Here is a 17,681-nt window from a genome sequence, read left to right on the forward strand (position 1 = left end):
GCCATTTCCCCAGCCGCTGCTGGGAGTCCACCCCGAAGTCCTAAGATCCCAATCAGTATTTTATTTTTCTAGTCCTTCATCCAGCTAGATCTCATGCTCACATGACAAGGCCAATGTGCAACACTAGCCCATTCGCAAATTAGGAAATGAAACAATCTCAAATGCAAAGAAAAAACCGCTTGAATTAAAAAAAAAAAAGCACACAATAACCAATAAGTTAATTAAAAAAAGGCTTTCCTTAGGTGAAAAACATTGTATGCGGAAACAATTTAGTGAATGAAACTATTTGAGAAGGCTTGTTCTTATCCGTTTGCTATAAAACCTGCTGTAGAGCTTAATTTATTCTAAATAATAAGAGTTTGATATCCCACTCAACTATGTGTACATGGACCATCCCTCCCCCACCCCTCACTCTTAATGAAGTATGTTCAAAACCTACCCAGGCCCCGACTCATGAACAGGGAGCTCCAGACATTTGTTTCTAAGTTTGCTGGTTAGAACTCAGAAAATATTTTCATTCTGTGGGTTTGCTTCCTGAGTTTATGGAAATCTGTCTAAACCAGGGGTGGGCAAACTTTTTGACTTGCGGGCCACAATGGGTTCTTAAACTGGACCGGAGGGCCGGAACAAAAGCATGGATGGAGTGTTTGTGTGAACTAATATAAATTCAAAGTAAACATCATTACATAAAAGGGTACGGTAAACCCTAACATCCGCTAGTAACTACCCTACCACGCAGCTGCACGGACGGGACGCTGCCCCATGCCAGGTACTGGTCTGAGGGTTGGCAGTTAGTACTTCGCCGCTAGTCCTCACACAGCCTCACTGTATAGGCATGAAACTGAGGCTCAGACAACTGCAACACAATGCCAAGGTCACATAGCCAAGGGACAGCTGTCTGGCTTCAGAGCCGCACACCGGGCCACTCAGTTGCATGGCTTCCTATGAGCCCTAGCTGCCATTCATTAGGTGCACGAGGATAAAGACAGTCAGAGTTCCTCCTGGCCTACTGGGGTCTCCACAGTGGTTGCAGGATGGGGCTGGGACTTGGCTGGGACAAGGCGACGGAGATGAGGGCTGCAGCAGCAGAGAATAAAGAAAGCGAGGAATAGTTTCGAGGATGAAAAGGGCAGTAAGGATTTAGGAGGGGTGGGGATTCAAGAGGTCTCTAATTTTCACTGATCACCCTGAACACAGAATATCCAACTATAGGTTCAAATTTCAGGAGGCCTCAGCTTCAAAAAACTATTGTGCTTTTTAAAATTTGCTTGCAAACCATCTATTTGTAATATGGAATACCTTTTCTCCCCATAGAACTAATGTTATGAACAGTGATTAGGTTTTCAGGTTCGTTCACAAAACGCATTTATCCATAATGTTACCTCAATACTACATATTTGCAATAAAAGAGAAGCAGGAAACAATGAGATTGCACCATTTGCATTATATAGCAGTTTTTCTTCTTTACTTATTTGTGTTTTGGCTCAGCTGGTAACCTGGGAACAGTGCCCAGCTGGACCGACTTTTACATCTATTACTATAGTATTGTATGTATACAGTTTTTCTGTTTTTTAATAGGCATGGCTTAAATTATTGTTTCCATGCCAACATAAAGAACTGGGAGACCCACCTCCGAACAGGGGCTGAAGCTTCCAGGCAGGTGAAATGCCCGTGGGCCAGGCTGGGGGACCTTGAGAACCTGACTCTATTAGGCCAGAATCTCTCAGTAAACATTTACCACTTACTCAACCTTGAAATAAAACTCTGAACTCAGAAATGTAACTTCTACTTTGGGCGCCCCTGGAATTTCATCAGCATTCTCTAATGTAATTGTTCACCAAGAGCAGACAGTCCCTGAGAAAACGGATAACTAAATATCAGGTAATTGGCCTGAATGTAGGGATCGGTGAGACCTGTTCCAAAGAGTCTATGCTGATATAATATCAGAAAACTTGTAACAAGGACAGTCCAGCCTCTCCTTCAGGGAACAGGAGACTGTGTCCACACTGGGGGGAGGCTTCGCTACAAGAGCATCCCAAGGTCTCTGCCAAGTGACTTGAAACAGATGTCTGTATTTTTTAAGAAAGGCACAGAGCCCAGAGGAGGGCCAGGTGCTCCCTGGAATCAGGGGACTTTCATTAACATTGTCAGTCCATGAGATGAAGAAACCAAACTGAATTGAATAGATTAAAAAAAAAAAAAAAGGAAGTCATGGTGACAAACTAAGTCTGAAGTCAAGGCCTCCAGACTAAGGGAAAGGAAATGCCAAAACACAAGACCAAAATCCTCCTGAGAAAGCTGAAAAACTGGATCTTCATAGCTGGGGCTGAAAGTCATGATAAAATTATGCTAGTCACAGAGGCAATTTAGATTATTTTTTTTTCACAAAAGCAAAAACATCCAACATGCCAGGCAACATTCTTTCATGTGATTTGGTTCATTTATTCTTCACAACAAACCTATTTGTAAGTATAATAATTGTCCCTGCTTTGCAGATGGAGAAACTGAGGCATGGAAGGCTCCATATTGCTTTCCTGGGGTCACAGATTTAGTAAGCAGAGGGGCTGAGACACAAATCCAGGCAGTTTAGCTTCCAAGTCAATGGTCTCACCTCTTACCCTAAATTGTCTCTCACTAGAGCTAATACTGAACCATTCCCATAGGCCAGACACTGTTTCTGGGGCTTTCTGCAAATTAACTCATTGATCCTCACAACCTTTTCCCCATAAAAGGGAAATTTCAGAGATGAGGAAATGGAGATGCAGACAGATTAGACAGGATGGTATGAATCTTAGCCGTCTGGCATTGGTGTCCATATCTCACTGCTATGCCAAATTCCTCAAAATTGTACCAGGATAGCCACATCATAAATGCCAAGATAACAGTAAATAGGTCCACCCAGAGCATGAGCCACACAAGAAAATATAGGTTTTTATTTCATTTCTCAAAGTGTGTTCTATGGGTTGTTTTGAGTGTTCGTGTTAAGGGCTTTATTGCTAAGAAGTTTGGGAAACACTAGTTAAGTTTCTCTGGTGCAGGACTTCTCAGAGCCTTGAATATGATAGTGTGCTTTGTAACTTCCCAAGACAGGATTGAATAATGCATCGTCTTTCAACTTTTTGATTGAGGGTCCGAGGTTCTCGTCACACACATGGGGAAACACTGCCCCATCTTGGCTAATGAGCAACAATCCAAACGGTGGATCAAATTAGAAAACTTTTGGGAGGCTCTTTTTCTCAACTGTCATACTCAATTGATCATGATCTACTAATTCTAAGTATCACTCTATCCTGCATTCCACTCTCCCCCATCTCTTCTCACCTGGGCCCCTGCAGCAACCTTTTATTTGGTCTTCCTCCTTCTCACCTCCAGTGGCTCTAATCAGCTTCCACGCCGATATCTAGGTCATGCTCAAGCACAAAGCTGATTCTATCACTTCCTGATTAAAAATTTTCAATGCCACCCTTTCACCTATTTCAAACTCCTCTACCCATATTCCTGCTTTTCATAACCTGGACCCTAGAACACATGCTTCCACACCCCTCTCTTTAGCCCCACACTATGATCTAGCCCCTGCCTTCCTCTCCAAATGCACCCCAGGTAATTGTGGGTTGTTAAGTCTGTCTCGCTCTTTAGCCTGTAAGCTCTGAAGAACACAGATCCTAATATCTAGTACATCGCATCTAGCAGGGAGCAGTTATTTGATAAACACATGCAGTGCAAACATCCCAGCTCTTCCTAGCATGTCTGCCCTTTACTGTCCAGAACGCCCTGGCACCTGCAATACTTGGTGAGATTGTGTTCCTTGTTCAGACTTGTTCAATGCCACCTCCTCCAGGTATGCCCAGCCTCCAGGCAAAACAGTCACTCCCTCCTCTGTGTCCCCATGGCACCTTACACATGCTCCCGGTATATACAGCACATTGCATTAGTTGTTGATTTGCCTCTGACCAGACTGTAAGCCCCCCAGGGGAAAGGCCAATCTTATTCTCATCTTGGTGCCTCCAGAGCTTGGTACCATATCTGGCATTCATTCTACAAGTATTTACTGAGTGCCACTGGACACCAAGCACTGTGTAGACACTGGGGACACATACTATATAATAAAGAGGTAATATGCAAATTAACCCTCACACCCTCACAAGATGGCTGCCCACAACAAGGTCAGCAGGGGGATTAGTGAGGAATGACCAAATGACTGAACAGCAGGCTGAGTGGGGCAACCAGGCCGGCGGGGGGCTGTTAGGGGTGACCAGGCCAGGAGGGGGGATAGTTGGGGGCAACCAGGCCGGCAGAGGAGGGGGAAGTTGGGGGCAATTAGGCTGGTGGGTGGGAGGAGTGAGGGGCGACCAGGCCAGCAGGGCGGGCAGTTAGGGGTGACCAGGCTAGCAGGGAGGGGGAAGTTGGGGATGATCAGGTCAGCAGAGGGGGGTAGTTAGTGGCAATCAGGCTGGCATGCAGAGACAGTGAGGGGTGATCAGGTTGGCAGGGGGGTGGCAGTTAGGGGCAACCAGGCAGACAGGTGAGTAATTAGGAGCCAGCAGTCCAGGATGCGAGAGGGATGTCTGACTGCCAGTTTACGCAGGGATTGGGCCTAAACCAGCAGTCAGACATCCCCGAGGGGTCCTGGATTGGAGAGGGTGCAGGCTGGGCTGAGAGAACACCCCCCCCAACCCCCGCCATGCATGAATTTCATGCACTGGGCCTCTAGTTTAGGTATAAGTCACTTAAGGTCCCTCTCATAATGAGCTTACATTCCAGTGAGGCACATAAACAGGAACCAAATAAGCAGACAATAATGTAAAATAATTTCAAACTGAGGTAAGTCTGCTGCAGAAACTGAAAATGTAGCAGGGAGGAACTCCTTTAGAAAGGTTAGTCAAGAAAGATGGCATTTCAGCTCAGAACTAAAGGATGAAATGATTTGGCACATCAAGAAGAGTGGGGAAAGCATTCCAGGCAGAAGGAACAGCATGTGCCTAGGCCTTGAGTTCACATAAAGCTTGGTCTCTGCAAGGAACTGGTTAAAGACCACTAGCTAGAATATATGAAGGAAGGAGAGAGTGGTTCTGCCAATTACAAGCCGGTGACCTTGGGCAAAGCACGTGTAGTCTCTGTGTCTCAGGCTTTCCATCTGCAAAAAGGCAGATAACATTAGTTTCTACGCCATGGAGTTGTTACAAAAACATATACTTATCTAGCTGAGCTTACAATAAATATTAGTAGTAGCATTATATTTATTACACAGACAAGTAAAAAGAATTTAGGCAAACATTTAGACGACACAAGCCAAACAAAAACAAAATGGTAGTGAGGAGACAGGGATTTGGGCACTAAAGTTGACCAGACAGCCCATTTGCATTGCTCACAGACACCGAGCCAACATTCAACATGCCTTTTCCATGTATAAAGGCACACAAGTTCAAGGCTTCTTGGAAGATTCTTAATCACACCTGTCTTTCCTCCCAAGACCAAAGCGTTCTTTGGGGTCTTTCCTCGAGCACCAGCTATGAGAGCACTTTCCACGGTGTAATGAAATTATTTGTTCAGTGTCTGCTGCCTATCCTAACCTGTGAACTTCTCCAGCACAGAGTCTCATTCATCTTTGTTTCCCTCAAGGCCTGGTACAGGGCCTGGCGCACTGCTGGCATGCAACAAACGTTAGCTGAATTGGATTAAGGATTAAATTTTAAAGTGACTGAATTCTTGTCTATGTCTCCATGATACCAGCATAAGTTGTTCCATTGATTTTTGTTCACTGGTCGGCTGTTAATTGGTGCAGTGGAAAACTAGCCTTTGTCTTAAAGCTTTGAGCTATTTAGCACACAGAAAACACATTTGCAGACTGAGCCACTCACACAAAAGGGATCTGTGGCCTTCACCCCATGTGTTTCTTTTGTGGGTGATGAGTGTTCTAAAAGTTGGAATTTTATTTCCAAATGCAAATTATGAACTAGAGAATTTAAGTGAAGCATTTAAACAACACAGGTAGCATGGAACTAAAGATGATGCCTTTTGAGTCAGAAGATCTGGGTTCAAAGCTGCTCTCCCACACATTCTCCATGTGATGGGGCACATCGCTTAGCTTCTTTGGGCCTCAGGTTCCCTACCAGTAAACAGGTGGCAATGATACCTCATCCTCCTGAAAGCAGTATTAAATACACCCCTGGCATATCAGAAATGGCCCATGCTCAATATAGCAGAATACAAGCATTTAAATGTAATAAGACGTTACAAAAGAAAGAACATGGAGGAGTTACTGGGAACAGGACAAATGCTAGGTCACAAAGACAAGTGAGAGCATTTGAGGGATTTAAAGCCAATCGATATATACTTATGAAAGTGCCTGCTGCCTGACATAAGGTCATTTCAAAAAAATCTATTCCATTAAAACATATATTTACTAAAAGGGGTGTTCCTAATGGTACTTGTTCCAAGTCGGAGAGCATCAATTTAAGAGATGGCACCGATAAGCAGTTTGGACGCCGAGGGCCGCAGTTACTGCTCTCCAAACAAAACAGGCTTCTGTGGAAGGTGCACATCTCCCTGTGCCACCACTGTCAGCCATCGGAGCACCAGGGTGGACAAGTGGCCCTGGCTGGTTTCTTCCCATTTTCACCTTTTGCTTTGAAGTACGTAGAATTTATTCACAGCTCCTCTAACAGCTAATAGAAGTGAAGAACTCAGGGGATTCAGGGTCACCCAAGATCCCTCTCCAGGGTAGAAGGCCCCTAATCCCTTTCAGCATTCTCAGGAACCCGTATGCACGGTCCGGCCTCTGCCAGGGTAACTGAGTAATGCCCGAGGCCCAAATAACATATTCCTCTCTGCTCCCCCCGACTGCTTCCACCCCACAGACAGTTGTCCTACTTGCTTCTACACAATTAGTCGGCACAATGGGGTTCTTACGCGGGAAGGAGGGGCTGCCCCCAAATCCCATTATTATCATTATTGCTGTCATTAGAGCCTCACTGGACCATAAAGGAGTGTCACTGCATAGACTTCAAACACAAGGATGCATCCCGGATTGGAAGGGGAGGAGGACTGCATGCAGCATTAGAATGATCATCAGCAGGGCCATGTTCCTTCAGGTTCAGGGGAGAAGTCTGTCTCAAACTGCCTTCCTGGCCAGTCAGCTAGATGTGGCCATGCCCTGGTGAAGGGAGACATCCCCAAAGCTGAACGTGATCCTTCTGGCTGTCGCTCAGATGTCCCCGCCTCGGTGAGGCCTTCCAGGACCTCGCTGGTTGGAAGGTGCAACCTCCCCTGCTTCCAGCCAGCAGCCCCCCTCCTCTGCTTTATCTTTCCTCATGACATTGATCACCATCTTGCCTGCCATTTCTTTCTGAATTTTTACACTGTCCATCTTCCCTCACATAGTAAGCTGAATAATGTTCCCCCTAAATCCATGTCTGCCCAGAACCTCAGAATGTGACCTTATCTGGAAATAGGATCTTTGCTGATGTAATAACTTCAGAATCTCAAGATGAGATCATACTGGATTTAAGGTATCCAATGACTGGTACCGTCATAAGAAAAAGGAGAGCGAGATTTGGACACAAAGAGAAAAGGCCATGTAAAGGCAGAGGCAGAGATAGGAGTTATGTGGCCACAAGCTAAGAATACCAGGAGCCACCAGGAGCTGGAAGAGGAGAGGAAGAATTTCCCCTGAACCTGAGGGAACATGGCCCTGCCGACGCCTTAATTTTGGATTTCTAGCCTCCAGAGGTGTGAGAGACTAAATCTGTGTTGTTTTAAGCCACTGAGTTTGTGGTCATCTGTTATAGCAGCCCTGGGAAGTGAACACACCTCACTAGAAGAACTCCAAGAGGGCCAAGTTTTTCACTGCTAGAGACTCCTACTGCTTGAAATAGTGTCTGACACATACAAGGTGCTCAATAAATAAATGTGTGGATGCTTAACTTTCAAGGTGGAAGGGTTTCTTTGACTCAGGCTGGCCTTGAGTCCCATTATCTTTCTTATGCATAATCAGTCATCCATGAAGGGTCCATTTGGACCAGGTTCACCCCTCACTTCCCATGGCGATGAGGGATAATGTCTCGTTCTTGTTCCTCTTCCCTTTTACTACAGAGTAGGCAATGGTACTGGCTTGGCAGTTAGAGCTAAACCTAGATTTGAATCACTACTTGAGGAGTGGGGGACATCCGGCCCAAGGGCCTGTGAAATCATTTGGTCTGGCCCTGCCCAGGCATTAGGGGTGAGTTAATTAAATGTTTGACCAAATATAGAAGGCTAATTTTTAAGTTGATAATTTTGTATAGCCAAAAATGATGTTATAAAGTACCCAAATGGCCCTTGGTAGAAAAACAAGTTCCTCATCCCTGCACTACTGATACTTGTTCAACCTGTGGCAGGTAGAATAATGGCCCCAAAAGATATCCATGTTTTAACCTCTGCAACCTGTGAATATGTTACTACACATGGCAAAAAGGACTTTGCAGAGGAGATTAAGGGTCTCAAATGGGAGATTATCTTGGGTTATCTGTGTGGGCCGAAAGTACACAAAAGGTTCCCTATAAGAGGAGGCAGGAGGGTCAGAGTCAGAGAAGGAAATGTGATGATGGAAACAGAGTCCAAAGGCAGAGAGATCTGAAGATGCTACACTGCTGGTTTTGAAGATGCGAAAAGGAGCCATGAGCCAAGGAATGCAGGCTGCCTCCAGGGCTAGAGAAAGATAAGGAAACAGATTCTCCCTACCGCTTCTAGAAGGAACACAGCCCTCCAATCCAAGACCCCTGTGGGATCGGGCCTAAACCAGCAGTCGGACATCCCTCTTACAATCTGGGACTGCTGGCTCCCAACTTCTCACCTGCCTGCCTGATCTTACTGCACCATCTGCTGGTGTGGTCGCCCGCAACCCCCCACCCCCACCGACCTAGTTGCCCCTCACTGCCCCCCATGTGGGCCTGGCAGCCCCATGCAGCCTGCTGCTTGGTCATTTGGTCGCCTCTCACTAACCCCCCTGCTGGCCTGGTCGCCCCACACAGCTTGTTGGGTCGTACGTTTGGCTATTTCAGATACAATGGTCACTTAGCCTTTTATATATAAAGATTTTAGCCCAGTGAAACCCATTGCAGGTTTCTGACCTCCAAAACCATAAGATAAATAAACACATGTTTTTTAAGCCATCAAGACTGTGGTAATTTGTTAGCAGTCATGCAAAACAAATACATAGTCTAAGGCTGGAAAGTGGGTACTGCATTCTTCCTCCTCTGTTGTACCGCTCCCGCTGCCAGTATGAGAGTCACCCCCTGCACTGCTGTGCATCCCAATGGGTTACTCTTCCTATGGACCTTCCTTCATAGGGTCCAAAGAGACCTAAATGGATCATGGGCTAGAATGTGCACGACACAGCACATTCTTCTCCATGCATGCAGACCCGTCTCCTGGCCGGCCTGGCTCCAGGCGGGCTTCCTGAGGGAAGGGCACCCAGCTGCATTCTAGAGAATAAGTGGGCACACCTGATGGACTTCCCTACCGAGAAGCCCTCAGTGACCTTCTCTGTGGGGCTGTCCACCTCTCACGACGGCAGACTGGACTGCAGTGACTCAGGCTTCAGGAGAATGAGGCAAAAGGCTACCAGGTCCCATGGGTTGTCTTGGTCAAGGTTTAGGGCAACAACAGCCCATTGCCTTTGGGTTAATTATTAGCCCTGGGGAGGCTTGAGGGAGGAATGTCTCTTGGAGGAGAGAAGAAAGGCAGACCTCACGGCAGGAGAGCAATGCAAGAAACCGGATGTGTCCATAAGCAGATTATTTAACTCCTTCTGATTGTTATTCTGAGGCACACATATGTATAGCGTTCAAGTTTCAGTTTTCTCTCTGTGTTCAAAACCCCCTTCTGTTACCCCCAAGCCTTTCAGAAAGGCTGACGGGGAACTGGCCACAGAGCCCTGTTGTTAGGCCGAGTTGAGAAATGACCGTGTTCACAGTCTCATGTGCAGAAGAGACGACCAGCAGCTGACAACCTAACAACTGCTCCCAGGGGCTGGCTGCCTACAACTATCATCATGAAAGAAACATGAAGAATACGGGCAAATGGTAAATTCAGACAAATGATCAAGGGGAGCCTGCAAACACCTTATAATTAGCATGTCTGGGGGCTCCGTCCCCGCCTTGTACACATCCAGTGCAGGGCGGGGCACTACAGGATGGGACCATAAAGATGAGTGTGGCCCCTTTTCTTAAGAGCCCTGGTTCCTTTACATAACTGGGGCCAAAGCAAGCAGAGCCCCGCGGTGGTGCTGGGAGAAGTGGGAAGGCTCAGGAAATCTGGAGAAACAGCTGCCAAGTAGAAGACTCAGGAAGATACTATGAGATAAACTCACCCTTTACAAAATGTACCGAGAGACAGGGATCCTGGAAGGGAAGGGAGGGGAAGTGGGTACAGCTGGTGCTTAGGTTAACACAGTGCATCTTCTCCGCCATCAGAACCATCTTTTTAAAACACAAATATGATGTCAGCCCTCCGCTAAATCCCTTTAGTAAGTTCCGTGCAGCAACCAATAAAGTCCAAGCTCAGAGCCCTTCTCCTCCTGGCCACACCCCGCCTTTTGAGCCAAAGCTGGAGTGATACAATTCATCCGCCACTCCCTCAAAGATCTCTTCTTGGGCTGGATCCTCTGCCTGAAGTGCCTCCACACCCACTTCCCTGGGGAAAGTCTACTCTGGCCGGAAGGCTAAATTTTAATGCTACTTCCTCTCGAAAGCCTTCTCAAACTTGGTTACAAGTGATGGCTCCCCCTCTGGGGTCCCACCATCATATAGCTAACGTTACTTGAGTGCTTACTGTGAACAGGCACCATGCCTAGGATTTCATGCACACCATCTGATTTAATCCTCTCAGCAACCCTACAAGATTAGAACCCTGCTGTATAGAAGAGGCGATTTGGCAGAAAAAAGGTAAGAAACTTGCAGGTCCCACTGAAGCCCTGATTCAATCCCAAGCAAGCTGATCCCAGGACCCGCATTCTTCCTCCCCTGCTGTCCCATGCCCGCTGTCTGTGGGAGAGTCACCTCTGCACGGCTGTGCATCCCAAACGCTCCTCCTCCTCCTCCTCCTCCTCCTCCATCCTACTCCACAATGACAACTCTGTCCTTTTGGGCATCCAAGCCAGACACCTGCACTCCTCCTTCTATAATCTCACCACCAAAGTCCTGCCTTGCTTGGAAAAGAGTGATAACGCACCCACTGCACCCTCGGACACTTAGCCCTGGCTCTGTTAGAAGTCCTTCCCCATCTGACTTAGGTGCCCATTGTTTGGGCTCCAACCCAGTGCCTTGTCCAGTGCCTGGGACACAGTAGGAGTCCAGTGTACTAGTATGTTTGGGTATCATTTCTTTATTTTCTTTGTGAGGACTTAGATCAAAAGAGAAAGACTACATCTTCCAGAAAAACAGTGGCCACTGGATATTTTCTTTTTCGTTTTATGGCCCTATTTTTAGCGTGTCAGACTCAAGGGGGAATCCAATTAAGCACTAAATCCTGTCAACACTATCTTTCACCTAGCTCTTAAATCCACATCCACCCACTCCTTCCTATTGCCACTGTCATCTCTCTAATTCAGCCCCCAGTCTCTTGCTGGGTTACCGCCACCTTCTCCGTGATCTGCAGCTTCCAGCAGTGTCCCCTCTGGTCTATTTTGCTTGTTCTAAAACACACATCTGATCTAGCCTCTCTTTTAGCCCAGCAATGGCTCCCCAAAGTCCTTCCAACAAAATCCAAATTTAACATGGCTGATAAGACCCAGCCTCACCTAGCACCGCCTAGCATGCCACCCTTATTTCCCACACTTCTCCGCTAGGCTACATCCCTCCCATACTGAGCACCAGGCTCTCCTATAGCTCCTGGGCTTGGCACAGCCTGGTCCCTGAGCCAGCTCTGCCCCATCCTCTTTACTTGGCTGATACTGCTCACACTTCAGGTCCAGCTTAGACATCGCTTCCTCCAGGAGGCCTTCCCTGACCTTTTAAGTTTGGGTTAGATGGTTTCCCAGGTAACCCTTTGCTTCCTCTGTGCTAATGCTTATTGTATTCTATTTTCTTACTGGTAAGTTGGTGGTAGCTTCTTATTAAGGTAGACTGGGTTGCTGTTCCCAGTTCTTCATTCTCTCCTGCACTGAAATGACACATCCGTAGCCTTTGCCTTGTCCCTTTGAAGATATCGACCCCTCTGATGCTGGGCTTGGCTATATGACTTGCTTGCAAACGTGTGTGAGCAGAGGCTGGGGATGCGCTGCAGAGTTTAACGTGGACTCTGTGCTTCTCTCTGCCTCGAGAAGGGCGTGTGCAGGATGAGGGATATGTGAAGCCGACCTGAATGAAACTCTTGACCTGCAGCTTGAGGCCCCCAACCCCACCCCTGCTGAAGCTAACCCAGGAGCAGAAACAAAACCAACACAAAACCCCTACAAATGTCTGTTTGTGTAAATCACTAAGAGTTTGTTACTCACTATTATTGGAGCAGAACCCTGACTACTGTACTTGTCTACATCCTTCACTAGGTTGCAAGCTCCACGTAGGCAAGAAAGACTGCATTCCAAGCACCTAGCATAGGGCTTAGCACATTGTAGGTGCTCAAAAAATACCTGCTGATTGGGTGTACAACTGAATGAATGAACGTGGGACATTGACATGTCTGTCTCCTAGTTCATGTGTGAATTCCTTAAGCCCAAGAGTGGCAACTGATTTCCTCGATATCACCTAATTATCTGACTTCCCACATGGGGTTTTTGGTAGATATTCAATAAGTATTTGTTGAAATTAAATAAACTGAGTTGTGTGGGCTGACTTGGGAATCAGCCCTTGACTGATGACATTGTTTCTATGGGAAAATGCATTCTGAGTGCCAAACATACAAGTGAACTTTTGGAACCTCATCCGTTCATTGGTTCAGGATTGCCAGTTTTGTGGAAATCCGTAACCGAACACATGGGCTTTGCTTTGCAATATGGGAGAAACTGAGAAACTGCTTCTCAACCCAAGATATTCAGCCTGCAAAAATTCACTTTCCACCCACACAGGCAAATTCATCACAGGTTGGCTGTGAAGTTCCAACAATAAAATACTAAACTTTTTAGAGCTCATTGTTTATCTAGTTGCTTTTTATCTGCTTATATTGGATGCCTATTATTAACACCCCAACCAAAGGAAGTTAAGATCATTTTCTTGCCCCACCCCCAAAGAAATCCACTTTCTAGACACATATGCAAGAAAGCTCAACCTTCTCAACAGAGAAAATAAGTTATTTTTCTAAATAAATCTGCGGCATTTAAAATAAACACAGTGGGATGCTCTACAGTTATAAGAAAACATCCCCCTTTAGAATTCCTAATTTTGAATGGTACTGGAGCTTCATGAGAGTCACAGATCTGAAGCTTAGTTTATTAAATCTCAGGCCAGAACCAAGCCAGTGTGAAACCGAGTAATCTGACATGGGTGGGAAGGTCCGTCAGTCCACAAATCCAGAGTGCTTTATAATACTTAATGCACACATCTTCTGGCATTGGTAGAGTTTCCCAATTAATCTACTCCATTCATTTAATATATACCTACTATGCACCAGGCACTGTTCTAGATTCTGGGGAATACGATAATGAACAAGGCTTGGTCCCTATACAACTTACATTTTAGTAAAGGAAGAGGCAGAGAAATAAGATCATTTCTGATAGTGGTGGGCCATGAAGGAAATAAAGCAGTGATGCCACTGAGTGAGGTGAGGCTACTTCAGGCTGGATGATCTCGTGGAGACGTGTGAGCTGGGGGGTATGATAATCAAGGAAGAGCCAACTGCGCAAAGAGCTGGGGAAGAGTATTTCTAGTTTGAGGAAATAGCCAGTGCAAAGTCCCTGAGGCAGGGACAAGCTTGGCATGTTCTTGAGTCAGAAAGGAAGCGGTGTGGCTAGAGGAGGTGGAGGAGAGGGTGGCATTAGAGGCTGAGAAGTAGCGCAGGGCCAGACTATGGAAAGCCTCGTACACAGGCCCTGGGGGCAAGGGAGTCAGGCTGAACTCTAAGACGGGAGTCAGTGGAGGTTATTAAGCTGGGAAATGGCACGGTCTGGTTTAGAGTTTAAAAGGCAGAGGTGAGGGAGTAAGAGCAGAAGCAGGGGCAGCAGTGAGCAGGCTTTTATAGAAGCCCTGTGTCCTCAACCTCCTCCCTGGTCCTTTCACCTGTCTTCCGGAAACCTGGCTCTGCCCGAGGACACGGCTTCCGTGTGGCCTGCTCAGGGCTGGCGGCTTCCTCTCCCCTATGGTAGGTGTCCTGCTTGCATCTTACCTTCCCTTTTGGACACTTCTTCCCTTCTTTCTAAGCCTGCCGCAGCCCCCACCCCATCTCTGAAGCTCATGCCATCAGTCCACATCACCCCAAATTCCTTCCTGTGGTACCCATCTGCACACCACCCCTACCAACAGACCGGCGCCTTCCTTTTCTCGAATATCTGGCTCCTCACTCTCCAACACTGTTCCCGCAGTCGTTCTCGGTGACTGCAATGTTCACACAGGTAATCAATCCACCTACCACGCTGACACCTCAGTTCCTTTACCGCCCTGCCAATACTCTTGTCCTCCATCCTTCTTCAGCTACATAATCATACCTAGATCTTGCCATTGCCGGTAACTCCACCCTCTCCATGACCTTAATTTCAAGTTCCCACAGTCCAACCACTACCCTTTTCCTAGTTTCCAGCTTCAATAAATCTCCCCCCCCAACTGCAACCCCCAGGGCACAGATCCCTGTTCTCACATCCCTCACCCCCCTCCTTAGAGTTCACTTATAGCTTAAGGCCCCAAGTCCACTATTACAAGTATCAATATCCATATCACTATCATGGTCCCTCCCTTGTATGCACCCTCAGTGTCCAGGCCCCTCTGCCCCCTCTTTTAAGTACTTCCCGGCGAAGCCCCAACTCTGGCTTGGTCTAACTCTCGCCTGCTCTATGACTATGCCAACAGACCCAGATGTGGCTTACGAAAGCAAAACCTTGCGTACTGCTCTCACTTCAAAAGCAAGATGACGCACCTCAAGCGGGCCCCAAAGCTTCCGGGTAGTGATTCTCTATTTCCCATTTCGTTCTCTCTCCCACTCTAATTCACACCTTCTCTCTCTTCTCCCTTCAAACCCTAGGGTTTCCTCCCCCACCTCTCCTCACTCTCACTTGTCTTAAGTCACTGAAAATGATGTAAGCAATATGAAAAGTCATGTGCGTTCTTACATCACCCACCTGTTCCCGGGCCCATAGCCTCACCTTCCCTCCCATGACCAAGAAGGACTGTCCCACGCTCCTGTGTGAGGCTGGCCTCCCCACTGGTGTACTAGACAGATCCTGTTTTCCCTCATCTGCTGAAAGACACACTCCACAGCTCTCTTCTCTCTCCTGCATCGTCAGTTTCTCCCTCTCTACTGGACCTTTCCCAACAGCCCCAAAATGCACTGTGGTTTCATGCCTCTTGTAAACAACAAAACTGTCCGGACTCCACTTTTTCCTTTAGCGTTGGTTCCCTTTTCTGCTACCTTTCTCAGCAAAGCTCCTCCAAAGAGTTGTCTCTGCTCTGCCTCCTGTTATCTTTTCTGGCAGCTTTAGCACCACCTCCCCAACTGCCCTGGTCACAATCACTAGTCAGCACAGCAGTTCTCAACCTGTGGGTCGCGACCCCTTTGGCGGTCGAACAACCCTTTCACAGGGGTCGCCTAAGACCATCCTGCATATCAGATATTTACATTACGATTCATAAAAGTAGCAACACTGCAGTTATGAAGTAGCAACGAAAATAATTTTATGGTTGGGTCACAACATGAGGAACTGTATTTTAAGGGCCACAAGGTTGAGAACCATGGAGTCAGCACCTGCTACATCCAGTGGAACAACTCCCTTCTCTTGCCTGACCTTGCAGCACGATCTGGCACAGCGGATGCTCCCTCTTCCCTCTGGCTTCCCAGACCACCTTCTTCAGTTTTTCCTCTTCCCTTTCTGGCTGTTCCCTCCCCTGTCTTGTTTCCTCTTCAGCTCCCTGACGTCAAAGAACTGCCCCACCTCTATGCTCAGTTCTCCAACTACTTCTCCCCTCAATCTACACTCTCTCCCCAAAGTGGTCTGAAGGCTTCCTTATGTCCATCTAAACACTACTAACTCCCAAATTCATATCACCAGCCTGGACATCTCCCATGGCCTGTGTTTGCCAATACAGTAGCCGCTAGCTATGTGTGGCTACTTAATCACCCTCACCACCACCACTACCACCACCGTCACTACCACAGACACTGAATTAACTCCTGCATGTAGCTCTACAGACACAGACAGGGAACCTACATGAGTGGAACGGATCAGAAAGATTACAGCGAGACTGCTTAGTGGGTGTGCGATGATGAAATGCTGTTCATGATCAGCTAATTCCTTAAATGCTACTCTTGGGCAGGCGACAAGAAGAAAACGTTCCTACCCAGTTACAATTATTCATGAGAATTCTCCTGGCCCCGCTTCTTTTGTCTGCCAGCCATTCTACGGAAACAGCCCAGGGAGGCGCAGTGGAAGGCACAGGCAATTATGCGTCTTGCTGCATCTCAGCTTTGGACGTCCTCCGTGAACTCTTAATTAATTCCTCCCCTATATTTTCGGTTTGTTTCCTAGACCTCTTGCTTACATTGTATTTCCCCCCTCTCCCTTCACTGCTCTTGGCTTCATCCCCTAGAGGCTCCCAAATTCTCTTCCTAGTCCTCTTTTCTTTCCTCAAACCTCCCCGTGTTCAGCCTTCAGCTTCGTGTACCTGTTCTACTCTTTCTTATCCTTTTTTACCTTTGAAAACAGAAAGCGCCAAACTGACAGACACTGTTATGGTTTGTTGTTTTTTTTTCTTCCCTTGCCTGAGCTGCAGCTCAGGCTCTCTCCTCCTTGCTTCTATAGCGAGAGCCCGAGTACTGGGTTGCCATGGCAACAGCAAATCCAACCAGGCGGGTTCCAGTGATGCTAGGAGCTGCCATGGTGAGGAAGCGGCTCCAAGTCGCCCCTGAGCCTCGATGGGTCATGAGCATCGTAATTCAAGAGTAGGCTGGGCAGATTCTGCCCGGAGCCTGAGGTTGTACATCAGGCCCACAGCTATATGGCGCATTCAGAGACAACAGCATCAATAATAAGGCTTCCGCTGCACCAACCGAATACGTGACATTATGAGGATTCATTTGAAAAATTTCAAAAGCTCTATTCTTCTACCTTCCCTGAGGGAGAACCTCCGCCTGCCTCTGGAGTCTTGGAGAACTCTGCAGAAAGTAAAAGCAGACTGACAGCTCGAGCCCATCCTCCTTTATGCCACACGCCTGCCCCTCCCACCCCCAGAGTGGGCGACCTGGAGTGGTCCGGGTCAAATGATTGAGAAGCACTGACTTGGCTGGGAACATCTCCGGGAATTAATTCGGTTCACACAATGATATTTTAGTCGCACAGAGGTCAGTGCCCCCAGGTCGTTGGAACGAATTGTTAAAGTGGGGCAACAAGTGTTCTGCGCGTGACACTTTTCTGAAGATGTGAGCGGGTGAGAAAGCATTCAGGAGGTACCTCTGTAGCGAATGGCACCAGCCGCAGTGAGGGTCCGCCGCTGTTAGGCACTCCGAACAGGACTTGTGCTTATTGCAGTTTGCAACTCGAACTCTCCTCACCTATAAAGAGCGCG

At 47.3% G+C, this 17,681-nt stretch overlaps 1 protein-coding gene across 1 annotated transcript in view; it reads right to left on the minus strand.

Moving 5' to 3' along the window:
- PLXNC1 (plexin C1) overlaps positions 1-17,681 on the minus strand; it is a gene marked incomplete at its 5' end in the record, with an annotated part of 169,094 nt that overhangs the window by 101,864 nt on the left and 49,549 nt on the right. Inside the window, 1 exon segment of the mRNA XM_015564527.1 lies at positions 17,567-17,667. Coding sequence (XP_015420013.1) covers positions 17,567-17,667 — 101 coding nt within the window.

This window comes from Myotis davidii, unplaced genomic scaffold (assembly GCF_000327345.1).
Source record: "Myotis davidii unplaced genomic scaffold, ASM32734v1 scaffold581, whole genome shotgun sequence".
In the NCBI taxonomy this organism is placed as follows: Eukaryota; Metazoa; Chordata; class Mammalia; order Chiroptera; family Vespertilionidae; genus Myotis; species Myotis davidii.